This window comes from Chaetodon trifascialis, chromosome 19 (genome assembly GCF_039877785.1).
Source record: "Chaetodon trifascialis isolate fChaTrf1 chromosome 19, fChaTrf1.hap1, whole genome shotgun sequence".
Classification (NCBI taxonomy): Eukaryota; Metazoa; Chordata; class Actinopteri; order Chaetodontiformes; family Chaetodontidae; genus Chaetodon; species Chaetodon trifascialis.
The window spans coordinates 21,833,404-21,857,156 of record NC_092074.1 but is presented as its reverse complement, the minus strand read 5'-3'; the positions used below and the strand labels follow the sequence as shown (position 1 = coordinate 21,857,156).

At 45.4% G+C, this 23,753-nt stretch overlaps 1 protein-coding gene across 1 annotated transcript in view; it reads left to right on the top strand.

Annotated features, from left to right (window-relative positions):
* Positions 1-2,150: 2,150 nt before the first annotated feature.
* Positions 2,151-23,753, top strand: part of LOC139347990 (serine/threonine-protein kinase D3-like) — a 30,955-nt gene continuing 9,352 nt past the window's right edge. The window contains exons 1-10 of the mRNA XM_070987906.1: positions 2,151-2,393; positions 3,699-4,329; positions 14,624-14,762; positions 16,508-16,639; positions 18,440-18,597; positions 21,595-21,787; positions 21,880-21,957; positions 22,064-22,247; positions 22,723-22,846; positions 23,213-23,290. Coding sequence (XP_070844007.1) covers positions 4,033-4,329; positions 14,624-14,762; positions 16,508-16,639; positions 18,440-18,597; positions 21,595-21,787; positions 21,880-21,957; positions 22,064-22,247; positions 22,723-22,846; positions 23,213-23,290 — 1,383 coding nt within the window. The 5' untranslated portion in view covers positions 2,151-2,393; positions 3,699-4,032. The remainder of the gene's footprint in view (positions 2,394-3,698; positions 4,330-14,623; positions 14,763-16,507; positions 16,640-18,439; positions 18,598-21,594; positions 21,788-21,879; positions 21,958-22,063; positions 22,248-22,722; positions 22,847-23,212; positions 23,291-23,753) is intronic.

Here is a 23,753-nt window from a genome sequence, read left to right as displayed (position 1 = left end):
TTAATTTTAGTGGGAAATGGAAGATACATATGAATGATAAAAAAGGAGGAACTTCAGTGAACATGTTGTAGAAAGTAAAACTTTTGGTCTTGTAGTTTTATCTGTGGGTGTCAATGTGCGAATATGTTGAAAAAAGGGTCAGATCAACAGTATTTTATCAACTCCAGTCACACCCATGCAGCTAACAACAAAAACACGCATGTTTGGTCTGAGAAGCTCTTGTCATAATATACCAACCAATCAGCACTGAATGCTGGCAGGCTCAATTCAGTGGGACAGATTAAATGATTTGCTAATCCTGGACCTTTTGCTTTGAGTCAACGTGAATCTACTGCAGATTTGTGGAGAAACATCGCCCTCCTTTGACACAGATCGGTAAAAACAGGCCCATGGAGACGTGAAGAAGCCAATAAATATATAAATGTTTGGATCGTTTCTTTCTATTTATTTAATGAAAATGCCAATGACACAGGAACTTGCAATTAAACCTATATTGATATCAAAAAAGAGGGAGGAAAGTCAGAAATTAACTTTACAATAAAGTACACTTAATTGGCAGAAAAATGAGATAATAATGGGGTAATATTAACAGCTATGGATGCACTGAATGGATCTTTTCATAATAATAACCATGTAAACTGCACACTGAGGGAATAAAAATCTTTTAATCACTAGAGCCTTCATGAATAAAAGACCAGAAAAAATTATAATTAATGCTCTCCATTTACAGAGGGTTTGTTCTGTCTCTGGTTGTTCTTACATTTATCAGTTCATAAGTTTAATTTCTCTCACGTTCTCCTTCCCTCATATGACCTTTGACCCTCAGTTTTCATTGTGCTCCTGTATGTGAGACGCTTTCTTGTCGTTGTTGCTCTGAAAACATTAACAGCCAATCTCTCCGCCTCAGGATTCCTGTTGGAGGAGGGTTGAGCCGTGGTAACCGAGCCTCATTATTTACCCTGCTGAGCGCTGCTCTGCACAATAGATGCAGATAAAGGTGCCTGAGACTGAAGCAATATGTGCTATTATACACACAGCGGCTTAGGAAAAGGCCTGGTGGAGTTACTGCGGCGTTAAGGAGAGTCTGAAAGCACTTTGAACATAAAAACTCAGATTTTACTGAAGAAAATAGACCTTGAAATGAAACAGCTGTCTGTGTTTTTCCCTTTAATTGAAACATTACTCAAGCGATGAGATCTGTTGTTTTGTTTTTTTTGTACAGTTATCCAAGAGTATGCTGCATTACACACACACACACACACACACACACACACACACACACACACACACACACACACACACACACACACACACACACACACACACACTATTTTAGGGGAATTTAAAACTGTATTATTATACTTTTCAGTACACCCCATTATTATACTAGTCATTAACAGGCACTGTATTTAAGTTAAATAATATATTTAAGTCGGAGAACGTAACATACTGTACTGTTAATTTATATTTTGCCGTATCTTCAGTTATTTTCAAGCGGTCACCTGAAATGCACTTTGGGTAATGGAGTATTTCCATCAGAAGATGGCGCTGCAGATTTATCTGATGACATCCAACTGAAACGACCATGCAGTGATTGTCTATAGCTGGACAGATGGATCACTCTGAGGATTAAAGCGGGCAGAAACATGAAGCAACGATTTAGCAGAAAAGTTCCCCCAGTCTGTCGCTGATTAATGCCAGTTTGAGTTCGTTTCTGTACTCACTCAGTAGAAGTGAAATTACTAAGACCTTTGTGTTTAAAAACAGTTAATATTTTGAAGTAACATAAAAAAAAAGATCGTTAGCTTTTTCGTTAGCTTGAATGTAACCTTCTGATAGCTAGCTAAAAGTAATATTTAATTGTATACGTCAAATTTCGAGCTTGAGCTGAGATCTTTTTTGTTATATAGTATTTTATATATTTCTTATTTTGACAGTAGCCAAAAATATTCCTGGTCAGGTCAACAGGGGATGCCATGTTTCTCTGCAGCTAGCGTTAGCTTGTTGTATGTGTTTACAGAGACTCCAGTTTTCCGGTCCCTCGAAATGCCGTCAGAGTGAGCCCTCCTCCTCGCTCCTCCTCCCCGGTGCGGAGCGCACTTTGTTTCTGTTAATCGCGCTGATAATCAGATCCGCATGAAGCTCGAGCTGCACGGCTGCAGCGCCGCTCGTCTGGGAACTTTGAGCAGAGACAAGACGAGAAAAACGGGTTTATCTTCCGGCATTATTTCTCCCTCCAGGTCCGGTGGACCGAGTGCAGCGGACCACCGGGGACTGTGCTCGTTGAATCCAGCCGTTGAGCAGTCCGAGCGGCCGCTGGATGGGAGTTTAACGGGAGTTTTCTTCTCGTTTTCTCCGCCGATGGAAGCGGAAAAGCCGCCCTGCGCTCGGAGGTAATGATGCCTCTAACTTGTCTCCTCCGCGGAGTGAATGTCAGCCTGTTGCTTTATGCTCAAACTTCATGCAGTCACTAAGGTATCCAGATGTGAGATAAGACACAGATGTGCACCATTATTATTATTGTTGTTGTTATTATATTTTGTTGTTGCTTTTGTTGTGTCTCTGGCAAACTCAGGTGAGACTTACGTGCCTTCAACAGAGTAAAAGTCTCATTTATGATCATCATAATGAGTCAAATTGATCTTAATGTGTGCTATTGAGGTAAAATCCTACATTTCCCGCGATATGTATTACAGTGCAAAAGTCATGTGTAAATCCAGACATGATCAGCTGTAACCTGTTTAATGTATAATAATATAACATGGCTCTTCTTCAGTCCATACAGGTTTAAATTAGTCTAAGAAATGTGATAAGATGTGTTCATTCATCTGTTGTTTGGTAGTATCCATAATGTTAAGAGTTGTAGTTTCCTCAGCAGATGTGTGAACAGATGTGTGAACTCTGTGTGGTTTTTGGGGCTATTTGAAATGATACTGTGCTACAATGTGATGTGGGTCTTGCAGATTATTTTATTATTATTTTTAGGGTGATGGTATTATATCACAGTTTTACAACTTAACTTAAGAATAAAGAAAAAAAAAGTTTTTGGCCCCAAACAGCTATAGGCCAACTTGTGTAATTAGTAAATGTAATGTGATTCATTCTCAGACTTACGGATAAGATTTGGCATCCTAACAGCATTTATTTGGCAGAAAATCCAAAGTTTAAAAGTACAGTTGCAGCCAACGACAAAGAAACTGGCGTGCGTTACTGCTAATGTTACCCTCCACATGTTAGCAGAGTTATAGAGAGGAAACCAGTGGTTACTGGATGTGACTCCACTTCTATGAGTACGTATGTAGCCCTCCACCTGCATGTTATCACAGCCACACACACTGTTTCTAATACGCTAAATCATTCATCAGGGTAATGACGGTGTTGCAGAGACGGTGGTCACTGCCACAGGACGAGGTTTTCATTCAGTTAAAGTTTGTTGTTCATAATTCTAGAAATGAGCATTTTCATCACAGATTTCTTCACCATTCAACACCAATGTGTTTTAAATAGAAGCAGGGCTGAGTGATACTTTGATGTTAAGTGTGTTTGATGACTTTGACCCTTCGCAGCGTGTCGCAGTGACCTTTTGTGTAGGTGAAGACTTCATTGTGTGTGATAGTGTTCTAATCGTCTGATGTTCCAGATGTGGAGAGAGAAACTGTTGAATAATTCTTCGATGTCTCGTCTCTGATTCCTGACAGATGCGTCTGGTGACATCAGAAAGCACAGATCTGCACAGTTTGTTGGTCCACGGCGTCACCCAGCAGGAGGCCTGAGGACTGAACCGAGCTGTAAGCTCCCAGCATCCCGAGCCTCGGCTTCATCGATTCCTTTGGCGTGTTTCGACCTCAGAGATGCCCGGCAGTGAGAGGAAACCTTTCCGACAGGATTTTAGTGGTGAGAAACGTGAGTCGAGTCAAACACGACAGAAAACGCTCGGCTGACGAACAAACCTGAGCAGTCTGACTCATTTCTTGGATGTTGTTCACCTGCGACGCCTTCATCCCGCCTGGACGACATCACAGATAGCAGTCAATGTCGGCCGACAACAGCTCGCCGCCGCCGCCGGCCTCCCCGCGGTCGTTTTCCGCCCTCCCTCACCACGCGGCCCCGCCCACCCCGTCGCCGTCCCCCAGCCCGCCTGCCACGCTCTGCAGCCGGCTGTCAAACGGCAGCCAGACGGCCCCCAGCCGCACGAACTCCCGGGGCTCCATCCACGGCGTCTCCTTCCTGCTTCAGATCGGACTCACCAGGGAGACGGTCACCCTCGACCACGGAGACCACTCGCTGTCTGCCGTCAGGGAGCTCGTCTGCTCCATCGTGGATCAGAAGGTACAGTTTGCAGACTTTATTTAGGTTTCTGATCTCTGATTGGAGGAGGTAACTCGTGGTCTGGTATTCGTGAGACTCTTGAAGCTGTGAGATCCAGGTTTCTTCTTCAGCTCTGTACCCGGGCGCAAGTGATGCGCTGACGGTAGAGGTGCAGTGAAACGTCCACGTGGGTCCGGGTCTGCCATCCACCCGCCAGGTGGGTGGCGGGTGGATGGTTCTTGAGCCGATCCGTGCATCGTTACCGGACACACCACCACATGGTGTCTCAGTGAAATCCATGCATGTGTCTTCAACGTTTGGTTGTGGTGACAAAGTGACCGCTTGCAGGGTTTGTCGGTGAACTACAGCAGCTGGTGAGCTAACTGCTAACACACCAGCTAGCCAGGAACGTGCTATTGCTAGTTAGCCGCAGAGCATCTTTCTGTGTGCTGAGCTGTTTACGTTAGAGTTACTGAAGGAGGAAAAACGTCTTTGCTAACAATCAGCTGTCTGAGATTCTGTGTTCGTACGATTGCCTCTTAACTGTCTGCAAACCGTGTTTCATTTGTGGAGCGCTTAATAGTAGAAACTGATGGCGCGACAAAGCTCAAGCTGAAGTAACTTCCTCCATTTTGGACTCTCAGTTTCCTCAGATGTCAGCACTGACGGCGTGCTGCTGGTGAATTCTGCAAATTTGTTTGTCAGAGTTCACCAGAGTAAAAAAAACTGTGAATTCAAATTAACGAGCAGCTTAAAATGCTCCTCTGACAGCGAGCTTTAGCTACGAGAAAATGTCCCACTTTGTCTCCGCTAGTGTCCCCTTCCTTCTTCAGTAAACACGATGGGCCTCCGTCACTGTTTGCTTGGTGGTTTTGTCCTGATTCACGCTGACCAACATTCACAGTCCTGTTGATTTTGGATTGGACGCAGAGTTTCGGTAAACCAGCTGATTCTCACGCTTCACATGAAGGTTGTCAAAGTATAAATACTTCAATACTTTGTTGATACCACGTGTTTAAAGCTGGTACCAGAAGAGGGACGGGGTCTTGTTTTTTCTTCTAGTTTTGTGTTGAAGTTTTAAACTCTGCACTCGAGGCGACGCTGCTTCACGTGTAGCTCAGGCATCTGTTCTCAGCTCCACTTTATCTCTCACCATCTAGTGGTTTTACTGCTCGCCCTGAACGCACCACCTGCCTTTGCTGCACAGCATGCATTTCTCAGCCCTCCGCACACACACACACACACACACACACACACACACACACACACACACACTTGCACAGGTTCACCTGTCTTGTGGCGCTCGGTGACGGAGAGAGGAAACCCCACTGATGCTCTCATGTGAACTTCTTCCACTAACTTCCACTGTCGCTGCTTTTCTTTTCCAGCCTTTCAGTAATTGATTGGCTGACGAGTTGATTGACAGGTTGTGGTTGTGGAGGTCTGTTGGACAGACTGCCTGATCTCAGTGTCTTCGTGCAGCTTTGTTGTCACATACTTTCACTGGCTGAGGAAAAGTCTGTTCACAGGGAATGTCACTTCCTGGTTGGTGTTGCTGTGTCAGCGCTCTTCACTTCCTGTTTCACAGCTGTGCGTCGTGGTGGAGGAGCAGCAGCAGGGTGGTCACTTGGTTTCTCAGGGCTGCTGACTGATCTCACGGTGTGCGATGAAGGTGTGTGACGGATGAACCCGGCAGGCTGAGATGAGCCTGGGCTGAGACACCTGTCAATCATGACGAAGGTGTCTCCACGCTCAGCGGATGCTTTTCATGCAACAGTTGCTCTTAATATTCAGATGAAGATGCACTTTAGAGGAAGTCAGAATGTGTTTTTCTTCCTGTTCCTGCAGGTGTGTGCTCGGGCCTCACTGTGCAGAGTGATTAATGTGTTACTGCGTGCAGGAGGAGGTGGACTCATCCGTGATAATGACGTGTCCGATGTCAGCGAAAGAGTGAAAAACAATACAGACGTGCAGAAAAGAGTCCATGCAGCTCGGCCAGTCGCTCGCTGTGTAGCCGGGCGGCGGTGCAGGCAGGGTGGACGACAGGGTGGAAATGCACATTAAAGGAGAGCTCCCACGGTGGAAGCGGTGTCTCCAAACCTCCACTGGTGGACACATTTCTACTGTTGCTGAAGCACCCTGTGCACAAACTGAGTGACATAGGAGACATGTCGTGTCCACCAGTTAGGGTAAGGTTGGAAATATTAGCTTTTTCATTTACACTTGACCATTTTTAAACATCTTTAAATTATTTGCTTATAGCTGAACTTTGTGTGGACACAACACCTCGTGGTCATGAGAGTTTCCTGAAGGCCAAAGTTTTGTCCGTCCAAAACTAATATCTTCATTTCACAAAGGTAGGACAGAAAAAACAGCCAATTCTCACATTTGAGAAGCTGGAACCAGAAAATGTTTGGAGATTTTGCATGAAGATGAACTTAATGCACCTCACTGTGAAAACATGGCGGAGTGGAAGCGTTAAAGTCCCACAGAGCGCAGTTACTGTCCTTACTGGTCTGTCCAGAGACTGTGCCTCACGTCTCCCTTCCTGAGACGTTATTTGGAACCGTCCCAGTGTTTGGACATATTGCAGAGTGCGTGGACACAACAGCTACTTGCTAGTTTTGTTAACTGCCCACCAGGAACCTTCGATGGGGCGACGTGGTGGAACGAGATTCCCGCGATGTGACATCATCACCAGAACTTTTTTTTCCTGCTTTTGTGTCCACATCACGGAGCTGCGAGCTGTGGGCGGAGGCAAGCTTCAGGTCTGATTTACTGCCGCTACGTCACCTCTGACACACACACTGCTTCAACTGTGTGTGTGTGGGGGGGGGGGGGGGGGGGGGGAGGGGTTGGGGCTGGAAGGGGTGCGGTTAGGAAGTAGGGAAGTTCCCCTCCCCTGTAGGTCGCCACTCTGAGTACCCCCACTGTACACACACACACGCACACACACACACACACACACACACACACACACACACACACAGCCCCATCCTGCACTGTGTGATAGCTCTTCAGGCTGGCCTCAGACCTGTTGTGTGAAAGTGGAACTGATGAACTCACAGATTGTTCTGCACGGGGCTGCACCCAACGCCATTTCTGTTCCGTTCAAAGCTTCGCCTGAAAACCTCAACAGGAGCTCCGTCTGTCGTCACTGACGTCTTGATGGAGCGCCGAGCGAATGCACAAACATGATATGATCTTTTTTTTGGTTTTTCTGATTGTTTAACTATAACAGTGTTAGAGCCAAAACCATAAATGTGAAGTACTGTTGGATTACTAATGGACCGGCCCGTTGATATTCAGTGGGATGAAAACATGTGGAGGATTTTAGAAACGTGACCTAAACCTATAATACATCAGCCTTTTTCAATCATTTTGGACTTCACAATGTTGTAAACAATCCTCCTCGTCACTACTGGACTCAGTGTGATTTTAATAATGTTAGTTCAGCCTGAAGTTTATCTGCAGCTGTGCAGAAATGCAGGTTTAAACGATGAATGGACACAGAAAAAATGTGCAGCAGAAAATGTTGATTGAAAATAGAAATTCCAATATATGGACATTATTGAACAAACCTACAAACAGTTTGTTCATGTGATTCAGAATTTTAAGAACCTAAAACATTTTATGATCCAATGAAATAATGTTGATGTTTAGAGATTCCTTCAGCTCACTTCATTCACGCTCATGATTTGTCCTCATCTCGACGTCTTGCTGCTGTGTTTTTCAGAAAGCAGCGAGCAGTCGGACAAACTGAACTTGACGTTCGTGTTTCAGTGCTCCTGAACCCGTCGTGGTTCATTTTCGTTTCGGGGATGAATCAGTGAAGAAGAGCAGGTGGCTGTCCTGATTGGATGTCATGAACACTGACTTTTACAACCGTTTCCTGTCAGATTAAAAAAGACCTTTGAAGATACGTGAAGGTCTAAAAATGAACAATTGTGAGATTAGTAAAACAAACAATACGAACATGAACGATATGAAAGTGCAAACACATGAATACAGCATCTCTCTGTCGTCCCGGTGATGAGTCCCTCGCTCTGCTGGTTTCCATGGTTACCAAGGCCAGGTGGTGGTTCAGGTGGAGGAGCAGAGATGGAGAGAGATGCTGGTGTTGTTTGGACGCTCGATCTGCCGGCAGAACTTTTACAGGCACCGCTGATGGATGGAAAACGAGAATGATGAGGAGGATTCACACTGACGGCTTATATTTCCTCATTTTTATATCTTAAAACTTGTATTTATTGCTTAACTCGTGATGTTAGCCCAGTGACTGAACTCGCGTTTGACACCAGAGTCAAATTTTGCTTTTGTCAAGTGGAAATAAAAAAAAATAATCAGCCTGTTCAGTTTAGGCTGAGATGAAAGTAAAGACAGTATAAAGAGGAAAAACATGAAAGCACGTTTTTCAGCCTGGATGTGAATTTTATAGAGACTTCAGGATTTTGGCTGAAAGCAGCTTTTATCACGTACCTGACATCCTGCTGCAGTTACAAGGACGTACACTGAACGGGCTTCTGTCTTTCTCTTTGGAGTTGGTGTGTTTAGACCTTAAGAAAAAATCTTAATTGAAGTGGGAGTCCAGCTGTGGTTCCTCGTGCTGTGCACATTGACAGCCTGCTCGCTGTTGTAAAAGATGAACTGCAATCATGTCAACCCAAAACGACCTCAGTCAGTCGCCGCATCGGCCAATAGCAGGCCTCAAGAGGTGCCATGTCATGGCGCACTAAGGCACAGTGGTGCCTTGAGCTAAATGCTAACCTTAGCATGCTAACATGTTAGCAAGATGGTGATTTAAACCACGGCTCCAACCAGTGAGTGTGTGAAACTGCATTATGTTAACGACAATGATGACAAAAATATGAATATAAGAAAATGATTGCTGTTAATCGTACCTGCACTGAGTGAAAGTGCCGCAGATGTTGTTGGATTTGTCTTATTTAATGTGGCCTTTTATGTGTGATTAAACGTTAAGTGAGGAGGTTTAATCCCAACGTGTATTTTCTTTTATCTCAGACGTTGAATTAACAACCATTAACAGCGTCTGACTCTCATTTTCTGTCTCTTACCTTTTTAAAATCCCCGCTTAACTTTTCAACCTCCATTTGTCGTCTCATTAGACAAAAAAAATCATCAGAAAAGCACCAAGTTTCCGGTTGATTTCTGATCCTGAACATCCCACACAGCTGCTGTCTGAAGCTAAACCCAAAATCCTGTTACAGCGTCTCTTTAAGTTCTGTCTTCTCATTCATTAAACTGTCCGCGATAACATTTTGGCTAAACGAGTAAATGCATAAATCTTAACCAGCTTCAAGCTGCAGTTCCTCTAATGTCCACTAGAGGCTGTTACAGGAAAATCCTGTGTAGTTTTTAGAAAGAATAATTAAACATCATTTCTGGCCTTTTTACGTCCGACCTGATGCATTCAGCTCCTGACCCTCCTTCACCTGCTCCGACTGTACCTGCTGCTCTGATAAGAACCAGGAAGTGGGTTAGTCTCACTGATGCCATGTGCCCAGGAACAGGAAATAAGTCCAGGTTTAATATTCACTTTGCCCCATTTAACGGTTTGAATCTAACCAGGATATCTGACACATTGGATTTGCATCCAGATTGGCGGTTGAGGTGACGTCAGTCCTGTCTGCTGTGGGCGGGGCTTTAAAGGAGCATTATGTGCTGTTGATCCTGTCCTCTTGGGGTTGACCATGTGACCTCTGAGCTCACAGTGAGCGCGAGAGGTCGTCACTTCCTACATAAACAACAGACGGCTTGTGTGCATGTTTGTCGGCAACAGCAGGGACGAAGAAGAAGAAGACTACAAGCCAACAAACATGACCCCTCATTGTGCCTTTAAGCTTTTTCTTTCCCAAACGTTGTGTAGAAACAGGATGTTGTTGATTAAAGTCGATGTAACGCTGGTGTTTGTTAGCGTCTCACCTGCTGGGCGCCTCAGATGGAAAGAGGCGGAGCCAAACAGGGTGGATGTGTCTTCATTCAGCTGCAGATTGCAGAGTAGTTCATGTTCTTCCTCTGTGGTTTCACGCAGCGCGTCTGTTTTCACTTTTAGTTCCCTGTTTTGCCCTCAGTTCTGGTTCAGCTGACAGGTACAATGCTGTTGTAATGGAGATCTACCTTGCGAGGCAAGTTCCTGAGATCACGAGATCCCACGATATCACTCAAGATCACGCGAGCCGAGAATCCACCTCGCCTGAACGGGAACATATTTCAGTGTTGGGAGAACAAAGAGCGACACTGACGGCTGTAAGCTGGTTGATCTGATTGGCTGAAGTTAACCTGCGTTAGACCTTTACAGACAGACGGTTCATCCAATGGAAAGCGCTTTCCCGCTTCCGAACAGGCCGTAGTGTCTCTGTAGCTCTGAGAGCATCGCCTGGTTTTACCAGTGAGTCTCAGTGGAGTCGAGATGATTTTCTCTGTGTGGTCGTGTTCTGCTGTACGAATTCAGAGGAAACAGTGAGGCCACTTCAAGACACACACACACACACACACACACACACACACACACACACACACACACACACACACACACACACACACAGGTATCTGAGGAGGAAACACTGTATGCTGTGGTAACAGTAACACACGTAGAGTATAAAGCACCATCAGTGTGTGTGTGTGTGTGTGTGTGTGTGTGTGTGTGTGTGTGTGTGTGTGTGTCATCCTGATAGTGATGCTGGAGGTCAGCAGGTAGAGAGAGACACCGACATGGTTTGTGCGTCTTCCCTCTGTCCAGACGGAAATGTCTCAGCGGGACTCATTTGAATAACTCGTGTTTGTCCGACACTGTGATTTACGACCAAATACCCGCAGAGCTAACGACCCTCCCGTCGGCCTCCGCTGTCCTTCGTGTTCGGCGCTGATTAAAAAACCTCACGCGCTGACAGGTCGGTGTGCTTTTTCATTTTTCAGCCTCTAACGAGTGGATGAACGAAGCTCCCACGCACTCACACACTGACAACCTTGACCCACTCAGCGCTGCTTCCTGTTGTTTCCTCGGCGAGGTGACAGCGCGAGCGGATGCTGGGAAAACAGGCGCGCTGCTGTTTACCTTCATGTTTCCCATCAGTCCCTTTTAGCGTTGTCCCTCCAGGCTAATTGCACGTGTACAGCGAAACAGTTGAAGAGTTTTATTGGAGCTGAAAGGCTCTTAGCTTTCTGCAGTGGAAGGGACCGGCGGTTTAATCTGGTGCTGCTCTTATGATCGCTGATGGTTCAAGTGTTTTTATAAAATGCTGTGTGAGAAAAAAATGAAACGATAAGCTGCTGTTTGTCCGTCTGCAGTGAAATAAATGGACGACACTTTTGCGAGCTCTTTTCATACCACCCTGATCTTTCCCTCCTTTACATCACGTCACAAAGCAGAATTTGTGAGGAATTCAGGAAGTATAAATTACGGTTTAACGTGAAGTTCACCAGCAGTTGTGCTCTTTCTGTGTGTGTTTGTGGACTGGATGTTGAGGATGCTGTCCTCCCTTTTAGAACCAGGATTATTGGGATCCATGAACTCTTAGTCTCTCTGATAATGGCATGAGTGCTGCACAGATTAAGAGGTGATGGATATACCTCCGGCTCGGTAAAAACAGAGACTCTCTCGGCCTCCTGCTCCGGCTCTTGTGTTGGGATCAAAGGTCACGGCAGGGCCTGGAGGTTTTGGCCTCTGTGACCCTGCTGACCAGAACAAGACCGTGGAGTCGTCAGAAATGTGGATTCGGTTTGGTGAGGGAATCAGAGACGAGTGAGAGAATGTGAAAGGGATTGTGTGTGTTGGTGTGTGGAGGTTAAGCCTGGTTAATGGAGGATTAACCATTAAGAGGGGATCAGTGTGTATTAAACACACACTCTTGTCCATTAACAGAACTCTTAGTGCATTTCTCTGCTCACCTCAGAGAATGCAGCAGCTGACGACAGGCTGTAACGTGATTGGACGGAGGCCAAATGCGTCGTCATGGCAGCTGAACAGGAGAGTTCTCACTTCTGGTTCAGACCTCGCCCCGTCCTCATGGTGGATTTTTTTTTTATCCAGCTTCCTGCTTTGTCATGGTTTCACAGGCAAGTGTTCGTCCCGTGCATTTTCTGTAGCTGTTTAGAAAACTGAAATAGGCAAGAAAAGAGAGGAAAAGAGGAATAAATGCAGAACAACCACGCAAAATGACTACAAAGATACACAACAACCACAAAGACACACAAGACAACCAGAAAGAGACACAAAACAACCACCAAGAGGTGTGAAACGACCACAAAGAGATGCAAAACGACCATTAAGAGCCACAAAACAACTACAAAGAGACAGAAAACGACCACAAAGAGATGCAAAATGAACACAAAGCTGAATAAAAATGACTAAAGATGCAAAACAACTAGAAAGAAATGCGAAGTGACCACAAAGCAACACAAATTGCCTACAGTTCCCGCTTTTCTTTGGCTCAGACTGTTCTCCGTGTTTCCGTCTGTCACTGTCTATTTGCTGGAGTGGTGGTGTGTAGCCACATGGCTAATGACTGTGGGTGTCAGTGACAGGACCTCAGCCGTAATTCATGATGGACATTTTGTGTGTGGTACACCTAATGATGCACGCGGCTTCCGCCTCGTCACCTGGCTTCCTGCTGTCGGTGTGCGCTGCAGGATTCGTGCTGCGTGCTACCTGCATACTGCTAACATCCTGCTAACATCCTGCTAACATCCTGCTAACATCCTGCTAACATCCTGCTCACTCAGAGTGCAGCTCAGGGCAGGAAGCTGCTTCACCTGCCTGTTTGCAGGCTGCAGAGCCTGCTGAACCCCAAATCCAGCCCACACCGAACAGCACACACAGTGTTCATTTTGGCTTATTTATGGAGACTTTTTAGTCTTTGCCAAAAAAGTTTTAGCTAAAATTTAGTCATTTTAATTAAAGTTGTATGAGATATGGTCCTTTCTCACACATTTTTGTCTTCACAGTGACACTTCATCAGGCTCCAGATGGTTTCAGCTGAGGCTTTAATTCTGAAAAAAACCTCAAAAGCCTAAAATTTCTGATGCATTTAAAAATGAGGTAGTACCCAGGAAAGCTGAATCACTCTCATGAACACACAGGAACAAATGAGCCACATCCTAAAAAGACCAAACCAATGATTTCGAATGTTTCAGCCCCGTTAAACTTAACTTCACATCACTGCCGGCCAGTTAGCAAACCACGATGGTGTTATACAGATATTCAGGTCATTCAGAGACAATCAGTGCAGACTTTTGAAATCACTTCTCATCTACAGCTGCGTTAACACTAACGACAGTGTAACATTGTCAGGAATAAATACAGGTTTGGTGTTAACTGTGATGGATGACTCGACTCAAGAGCTGCTCATTGACTTCAAACAAGAATAATATACAGAAATTAATGCCTCTCATCCATCACTGGCGTGTGCTTTGTGAGTGCGTGTTTTCATAGTGATTTGCACGGCAAATGTTGGGTAAAAAGTGACAGCTAGGACGTGACGTCTGACACGGACAGTGACCCAGACATGAACCGACATGGTTTTGAAGGTTCTTTTATAAAGAGGAAGTCGCTGCTGGGAAACTTTGTGTTTTGGCTTTTTAACCAGAAAATCGGATTTGTGTTTTAAAGCTCGCTGTGAACGGCGGTCGGTTGCCTGCAGTAGAAACTGATTCAGCAGCCGCAGCAAGAATAATTCCAGCAGAGTTTGACCGCTGGTAGTTTCCCACCGAACGTGTTTCATCACGATCATGTGTTCCTCTTATGAAAGGTTAAGTAATGGTTAGCTGAAGGGACAGGCTGCGCCGACACGAGCGATGAGGTCATGTGGAAATGTTATGAGGACGAGCCGCTCGGCGTCCTCAGGACATTTCATTAGAGGTGCAGTGTGTGTGTGTCTGTGTTCATGCTTTTATTTTTTTAACTAAGGGCATAAGACTTTAACTTTTTAATTAAGAACTCAAGCGAACTGATCATTTTATGGGACAGCAGTGGTCAGTTTGTGCTTTGTGGCCGACGTGAACATACAGTCATTCAGTTAATAACGTCCCAGAGGATGAGTCTCCGTGGACGTTTTACCACAGCCACAGTATTTTTTGATCGAGCATTTCGCATCTTTCTTCTTCAGGATCTTGGAGCATCTCAAGTTTTCAGACTGAACATCTCACTGTTCATGAAACGCTCGAGTGTTGTGCAGTATTTATTAACCACAGACAGACACGGGCCGTCAGTCACAGACATCATACCAGCTGACTTCAGCAGTCCAGATGAGTCCACATGAGTCCCTGACCCCGTCTTTGTCCTTCTGCACCTTCTCAGTTCCCTGAATGTGGATTTTTCGGGATGTACGACAAGATCCTGCTCTTCCGCCATGACCTGAACTCAGACAACATCCTGCAGCGTCTGACCTCGGCGGAGGAGATCCATGAAGGCGACCTGGTCGAGGTGGTGCTCTCTGGTATGAAACTCTTATTTTTACCATCGATCAGTCATAAAAGATTTAATTTCCATGTTTTTTTATTGATCCGTGAGTCAGCGTGCATCCTGTGAATCACTCCAGTTCACTTCCTTCTTCTCGCTCCTGATATCAAGAATCCAGCCAGCATCTGAGCTCCAACTGCAGTAGGAGCAATGATGGAGGTCACATTGCTGCAGAAGCACGACGTTATAACTGTAATGTGTAATGCATAAATAAACTGATACATACAATATCTGTATTTCCAACACAGATTCAGGTTAAAGCACCTCATGTATTTCTTCCTCATCGTTTGTTTGCTCCCAGCTTGCTCTCCTCTCCCGGCTCTCCTGTTAATCCCCCTCTGAGCGAGAGCGGTGGGGTCGCCTCAGATCTCGTTTCCTCCGCTGCGGCGCCGCCGTGGGTCGCCCTGTGCGCTCTAACCATAATATTGTGTGTAGGATTGTCATTTCCTGAGCCGTGTCGACAGGTTGGGTTGTAAAAACTGAAGCTGACACCTTCACAGCTGAACACCCAGAGCAGCGGCAGGTTTAAATTACACGGGAGGAAGAAAACAAAGTGGCAGCCTGAACCGCATCGGGCTCAAACCTACGACCACTTCCTCCTCCTCCTGCTACCCCTCCTCCTCCTCGTCCTCGTCCTCCTCCTCCTTCTCCTGCTGCTGCTGCTGCTGCTGCTGCAAAAGCCTGCAGAGCAAACCTAGTTTATGTCTCTATTAGTGTATCTGCCTCTGTAAGCACAGCAGTGGAGGTGTGTTACAGCTCGCGCCTGAAGAAAACAAGTATTAGCTTTCATCCCTCAGCCTGATTGTAGAGTGCAGAGCAGCAGATTCATAGATACAGAACGAGCTGAACGCAGGCAAAATTCAAATTTCACGGACGCTTGAACTGAAGAGTGGAAGCAGAGCAGTCATTCTTTGAACAGTACACAAACTAATGTGGCTGTTAAGATCATCTCTTCTTCACTGAAGGGTCAACAGGCTCGATAAGAAACCTTGATGAATTATTGAAGCGCAGCGAGCCGGGCGGTGTTTTTCATGTGTAGCAGAGGGCTCGGGCGGCTGGAGGGAAGGCGGCGCCGGTCTGTGGGTGGGTCCGGCTCTTCGGTCCAGACTGAAATATCTCAACTGTCAGATTCATTTCCATTCAGTTTGGTGCAGACGTTCACGGTCCCCAGACGATTTATCCTAAAGACTGTCATGATCCCCTGACTCTCCCTGTTGTGCACCTTTGAGTTAAAAAACTACACCTGCAACGCTAATCCCGTCAGCCTCAGCTGCACTTTGTGTTTCATGCTAATTAGCTAATATTAGCTGCTAACATGCTAAACTAACATGGAAAACATGATATCCACAGAGCTGAATGCTAACATCAGCCTGTTAGCATTGGCCTGGGCTGGACTAGCTTTTGTGCCCCAGATTGGGTTCAGAATCAGCAGAAACTCAAGATTAAAGAACTTGAGTTGAGTTCGAGCTGATTTGCAGGATTGGAGGCACAGGCGAAGCTGAGCAAGGCATTTTTAAATAGATCAGCAGCAACAAAACCTGATTGGATATTCTCCAACCAAAGCTGAAATCATCCCCATTCAAACTGAAGCGATAATAAAAGAAGTGACAATAAGTATTAAACTTCAAGGCTGCAGTGACGGCGTCTCCTCCTCTTTCATCCACACCAGTTGACGGATGGGAAACGCTTGTTGTTTGACTTCTCTTCATTTGTTCATTGCAGCTCTCGCCACGGCCGAGGACTTCCAGATCCGCCCTCACACGCTGTACGTTCACTCCTACAAGGCGCCGGCCTTCTGCGACGACTGCGGGGAGATGCTGTGGGGGCTCGTCAGACAGGGCCTCAAATGTGAAGGTGAGAATGTGTTAACGAGGCCGGAGGGGGGCGACTGTGCTGCTGTGGTTTACACCTGCAGACACGTCCTGAACGCACAGACGTTACTCAAACTGAAGTGTTGGAGACATCTGACATCAAATCATAGATGTGGGCTTGACTTGACATGAAGTCTGGTTTTGTGAGTAGACTGCGGTCGCATGTGCAGAGTTTTCCATCAGTTTAATGCTGCACAAGAAAGGTTTCATTTCCACTAATACGGTGGCCATTTGAGGACATCTCAGCTCTGCGTTGCTGCTCTTCCTGCAAAGCTGGACTTTGAGCTAAATGCTAACATTAGCAAGTTAATGCCCTTAATGCTGCATTTCTTCACATTAACACGCACCGCAGTTGCTTATAAAGGCAGTCAGATCAAGAGACACGTCCGTCCAAGTTTAAAACTTAAGCAAAGAGCTCACACGGATCTCATGGTGTCATGACTGCAGCTCATGAACACACAGAGGCGAGAGGAGCTGGAGGGAAATAACGGACAGACATGGAGTTCCTGGTGGTTCCGGTGAGACGATGACGGTCATTGCTAAGTATTTAAACCCTCCACCTGAAGGCTCTGCAGCAGCTACAGAAATCCAGAAATGTGCACACAGGTGTCAGGAAGATCAGATAGCGATCTCAGAAAAGGATTGTCAGGATATCTGGGTATTTAAAACAATTCAGACAAGCTTCCTCTCAATTAAACTTTATGAGAGGAAGCGATGTGCGCTGCCAGTGTTTCTGTGGTGATGTAAGGCAAATTTTAATGAGGATAACAGAGACGAATAGGAAGCTGTCTGCCTGTCTCCTCGTGATGGTGATGAATAACTGAGGATTGATCTAAACGTGTAAAACCTGCCTGTTCTGACCTCCAGCCTGCCGAGGGACAGAAAGTTCAGACAAATTCAGCGTGATGTCATTATTGTTTTGGTACATTTGATGGGGTTTTATATCCCAGGAGCCTGTGCGTAGCGGCCCCTCAGGGGTCAGCCTCAGCTTTGATTCTGCCACGTCCTGAACCGACCAATCATCGGCTCTGAATCGAGGCCCGGGCGCACGTCCAGCACATGCACAGGCAGATTTCACACACCGGTTTTCAGGCCTGAAAGCTGCAGCGACTGTACAGCAGGATGTCTTCATTGACTCGGTGACTTCCTGCGACTATTTTTCACATCTTTTAAGTCCTGATCTCGGCTCTGGGAAACCTCAGAGCGAATCTTAACTGTAGTGTTGCCAAGCAGAGAAAAGAGACGCTTGATGTTCTGAGCAGGCGGGCGGCTGTCAGCGCAGAAATACGGCTTCCGCTTATATAACCTGTCGTGTGGGTTTAACGGTTAAAAAGCAAAGTTTGATAGAAGAATCTGCCCGCTCGCTCTGACTGAAGGGAGTGAAGGACAAGAAAACCTCAATGGAAGAAGAAGACATTCGTCATTGGTGTAAAACAATATTCTAAGCATCTAATTTGGTAAACAGCTTCCCTAACCTGAGGCCACATCCTGCGCTCCTGGAGTCTGTGCATGAATAAACCATTTTATTTCACTTCTTTACCGTGCACAGCCCTTAATGGGGTTATATCATGTGTCAAGTCTTCCAGAGACGCTTCTCACTTGCAGGTCAATTGGAGGAAGCGCGTGAATTCACACTGCAGCTGCAAAGAGCTGCGTGTGTGTTCATCTGCGTGGCAGTGTGTTAGCGTGCTAACATGCTAAATCAACATCACAACAGCGTGAGTTTGTACTGACGGAGCCGCCGGACGGTGGGACTGAACAACCATTATTTTCTGCTCTTCAGGATGTGGACTGAACTACCACAAACGGTGTGCGTTCAAGATCCCCAACAACTGCAGCGGGGTCAGGAAGAGACGTCTGTCCAATGTCTCCCTGCCGGGCTCCGTCATGTCCATCGCTCGTCCTCCTTCCACTGAGTTCACCCCGACACCGCAGGAGGAGGTAGGTTTACTGCCATCACCTGAGATTTTCACATCAGTCAATCAGTTTCACAGTTGATCCAGAATGTGCTTTATTCTGGACCTACAGAGGAGCCGGTCTGAACTCAGCAAGGTTAAGATTAAAATCAGGAAACCTTTGAGTAAATACAGACGTATGAAGCTCTCCATACTTGACAGTTTCCCATAAATGATTATTAGGACACTTTTGTGTTCAGTGCTGATCACATGTTGATTTACAGCAGGGACCTGAGTTTGAGTCTGACTTTTCCGTATGGAGTTTGCATGTTAGGCCTTTGTCTGGGTTTCCTCTGGGTGCTCCGGTTTCCTCCCACAGTCCAAACATGTGCAGCTCGACTGAACTGGAAACTCTGTCTATATGTGTGTCACAGTGTACCTGGCCTCTCGCCCACTGCATGCTGGGACGGCCTGGATGGGAAACCCTGAGCGGGTTTACCAGTTCAGAGAATAGATGGAAAAGAATATGAATTAAACTGAACTCGAGGGGCACTCAGAGAATCTTAAACAAATCTTTCAGTAGTTTAGCAAATGTGTGTATTTAATCTGCTTAATTTGAGCAAAAAGCTTCGTTACAGTTGCACCGGTTCATGAGTTTGAGCAGCTTACTGGTGGAGGATTACTGGTACCCGTGAATGTAGACTGTGATATGAAGTCATCGAATATCTACGCTGTTTTGTGACTTTACTACCATCTACTGGACATTTAGATGTATAGCACTTATTCCGCTAATCTCGCAATGTTAGCAAGAGTGAAAAATAATGGTCGTATCCGCCCTCTGATTTAGATCTGCTCTAACATTTAGTGGGTGTTGATGAGTTGTTAAGAGGACTGGGCTGCCTGGACGGCATTTATAGAGTGCTTTACTCATCTTACCGACCAATGAAAGCCAGCATTCACACACACGTTCACACGCTGGCGGCCGACGCTACCGCGAGATGCCACCTGCTCATCAGCAACAACCGTTGCACATGCATGCACACCGATGGCGCAGCGCCTCGCCCAAGGACACTTCGACACACACAATAAAGGGGATAGGGATCGAACCACCGACCTCCTGATTAGTGGACGAGCGGTTTGATTTATTCCTAATGACGTGAATGAAAACACACTTTCCATGCTTGCAGATCTACATTGTGCAACCAGCGAGCCATTTCCAGTAGTTTCCCCCTCTCTCTGTTACACACACACACACACACACACACACACACACACACACACACACACACACACACACTCTGATGCCTCGAGGCGAACCACTGGATTTTCCATCCCATTCAAACCAGCTAACAAAATGAGTCACAGTCAGGCTTCACACTCACTGGAACAAACTTTTATCAGCTCCATCATGCTGTTATCCACTCACACACACACACACACACACACACACACACACACACACACACACACACACACACACACACACACACACACACACTGTTTGTTAACGAAGCCTTGTTATAAACAGAAATCACATCTTGTGTTTGTGTTAATGGAACATCTGCTCTTAGCTGCTGTTTAAATATCACAGGAACAATACAGTTCACACACACACACACACACACACACACACACACACACACACACACACACACACACACACACACACACACACACACACACACACACAATGCTCTGCAGAGCTTTCAAAGGGTCAGCTGACCCATTTCACAACAGTATGTTTTTATATCTGAACTCATTATTTCATCTCTCACGTCAGAAGCTCTGTAGATTTGGACTTCGAGTGGACGTCACAGGGTTTGTACAGGCCTGATAAATGTAAGGAGGTGGATTATCAAACCCTTCTGTGCTAATTCAGCCCCGTTGTGTCACATGTTTCCCGATCTTGCCGGGACTGCGGTCTATAAGCTGAGCGTTGTACAAGGACAGTCATTGTTCTGGTGGATAGAAAGCTCATCGGTGCTCTGCTTTCAGGACGAGGGAACAGTTCTGCTCAGCTGAACCTCCTGAACCCTGACTGCTCCCTTCAGTGGCTTTAAAGTTGGAGGGGCAGAAAACTTGAAAGAAGAGACATAAGATGTCTGCAGATCTTGTCCTAAAATTACAAAATCTTGTGATCTGTAATGTCAGTTATAAAACGTTTTGCATGTAATCAGGCCATCAGGAGACGTTTCGCACTCACAAACCAGAAGTGTGGATGTGGTTTATCAAACACTGTCACTGCTGTTAGCTACAGTAGCTACAATGCTCATCTACTCACAAGGAGAAAGTGTTCATTTTAGTAAAAACTTCAACTTAAATCATCCATTTAATCACCAATTTAATCATCAATTTTCTGCCAATAACTTGAGTTCAGGTCACGTTAACCGGTTAGCTTATTTACTGGAAATTAATTTTAGATACAGCTGGGAGGTATTGACAAAAATAGGATATAAATGTCAATAAATTGTAGGCCTTTTTATCCCCACTGGCTTTCCATCTTTCTTTGACAGGTGTGACACTAACAATGCTATTCAGTTGTTTACAAATCTCATAGAAAGTGTTAAATTTAATTTGGTGAACCCTGCAGAAAACGTTGTTCATCCAAACATACTGCTGATAATCTTTCAACACCGTCAACTCACTGAATCCTAGCTTAATATCTCTCACTGAGCCACTCAGTTATGTCAGTATGTATCATCAAATTATGACAAAAACGAGATGTAATTACACAAAGTAAACAGATTTATCTTTAGTAATATGTAGCCTAATATAATGATTATGTGTACTAGCTGTGTCACTGTATGCAGATGACTGCATACTCTCTGTCAGGGACTTACACATTTGTGCTTATTGATTGATTTGGAATAGATGTCTCAGAGTTTCTGTCACGTTGAGATGTGCATTCACTGTTGTCTGCGTGATAAAACTTTTAACAGACAGTTTTATTATTTTACTGCAGAATGTCCCGCTCAGTGTCCAAAATAGACTCCTTACTGTTTCCCCTCCTGTTTGTCTTCTTCTCCCTCCCTCCTGGTCGAAGCAGCGCCCCCTCCTGGGTGCGGGCAAGCGTAACTCTCTGCTGAGCGGTCGTCCCATCTGGATGGAGAAGATGGTCCTGGGTCGGGTCAAGGTCCCTCACACCTTCTCCGTCCACACCTACACCCGTCCCACCATCTGCCAGTACTGCAAACGTCTGCTGAAGGGCCTCTTCCGCCAGGGGATGCAGTGCAAAGGTGACGACGCACACGATCCACCTAACATTACCACCTTTTTCTCCACGTTATGTCATTTAAACATTTTTTTCGGTCTATCTCATCTGCTTCAGATTGTAAATTTAACTGTCACAAGAGGTGTGCAGCCAAAATACCTCGAGACTGTCTGGGCGAGGTCGACTTTAATGGAGGTGAGTTTGTCCAACACGCCTGCACACCTTTCATCCTCACCATCATGTATGTTGTATGTGTGTCACTGGATGAGTCCTGAGACCTCTTCACTTTGTGCCACTGCAGAACCAGCAAGTCCCAATCTGGACTCCGAGGCCACGATGGAGGTGGACAGCTGCGACGTCAACAGCGACTGCGGTCACAGCATGGACGAGCAGGACGAGCTGTCCACCGCCGACGACAAGCTCTTCTTCATCGAGGGTCCCTGCACGGATGGCGAGAAGGATGACGAGACGCTCCGAGCCATCAGGTGACTTTTTTTCTTTTACAAATGAAATGAAAAAAAACAAAAAACAAAAACGGCGTCACTCAGGTCAATAGAATCAGAGTTTTTACTGCCACACCTTTACCTGCTCGCTAATGGTGGCTAACGCTAGCTCATTTTAGAGAAATATTACAGGAAATGCACATTAGTGAGTCAGTTCACTAACTTTACCTCTATTAACAATAGCTTAGCATTTTAGCTGAATGCTAAACAATATTTTTTTTGCATTGCATTGTGGATATTGTTTTTATTATTATTTTTTCATTTTAAATTGTTATTTTGTAATAGAAATCAACAAAAGAGGCACCATCAAAATTGTGGAAGATGGGCAGTTTGTATTGAGGATAGTTTGTGTGAACAGGCAGAATAAACTTTATTGTCCATTTTAGTCAGTAACATGATTGTTTTCTTGATCATTTAAGTTCTTGCATTTCCCAACTGTCTGTGTTTGTGCGTTCAGCCCGTCCACCAGCAGTAACATCCCTCTGATGCGCGTGGTTCAGTCCATCAAACACACGAAGAGGAAAAGCTCCACGGTGGTTAAAGAGGGCTGGATGGTCCACTACACGAGCCGCGACAACCTGGTGAGAAGAGATCAACATCCCTGCTGTTTGAAACCAGGGTGGGAGCGTCGGACTCGGCCAATAACAACCAAAATTAATATTTAATGAACTGATGCAGACCATAAGCAGCATCAAAAACGGGTTTGATGGCGTGAAAATCTTTTTTAAAGTTTCAAAAGTCAGCGTTGTATTATTGAATTATTATTTTTGATGTAATAATATGCAAGTGGTGCTTTGATGTCGCAGCTTGTGGAGATACTTTTAGATACTTTATACATGCTTGCATCATATTCAATAAACTGGCCGTGTGTTTTTGTTTGTAAAATCTGAACTCGTAACTGTCAAATGCAGTCAATGTCGCCTGATCATTTTTTTCTGTCTCTCCAGAGGAAGAGACATTACTGGAGGCTGGACAGCAAGAGTCTGACTCTGTTTCAGAATGAAAGCGGAGCCAAGTTTTACAAGGTAGGAGACCAAGTCGGCTCAGATCTGGTTTCAGCTGCTCGGCCAAACAAAGCAGCGACATGAGGAGGAGACTGGAGGGAGTCAGGTTCAGACGCTGACATTCAGGAGACATTAACGACACAATCTCAAAGATTTTCATTGAAATAAACATCTGTTGAGTCCCTATCGCTGAATGAGTGAACACGATGGTGATTGAGCCTGAAGCCCACTCATGAAAATATTACATATTTATATATCTGCAGTATTACACCTGAGTGTCTGTGGGGACATTTCCAGAAAAAAATGCTGTATTAAGTTACTGCGAATGCAAACCGAGCATTTCCTGCTGCAGCTTCACATTAAAAGCACTTCACTATTCAATTCAATTCAATTCAGTTTTATTTGTATAGCGCCAAATCACAACAGAAGTTGTCTCAGGACACTTTCCATATAGAGCTGGTACAGACCAAGCTCTTTTATCTAC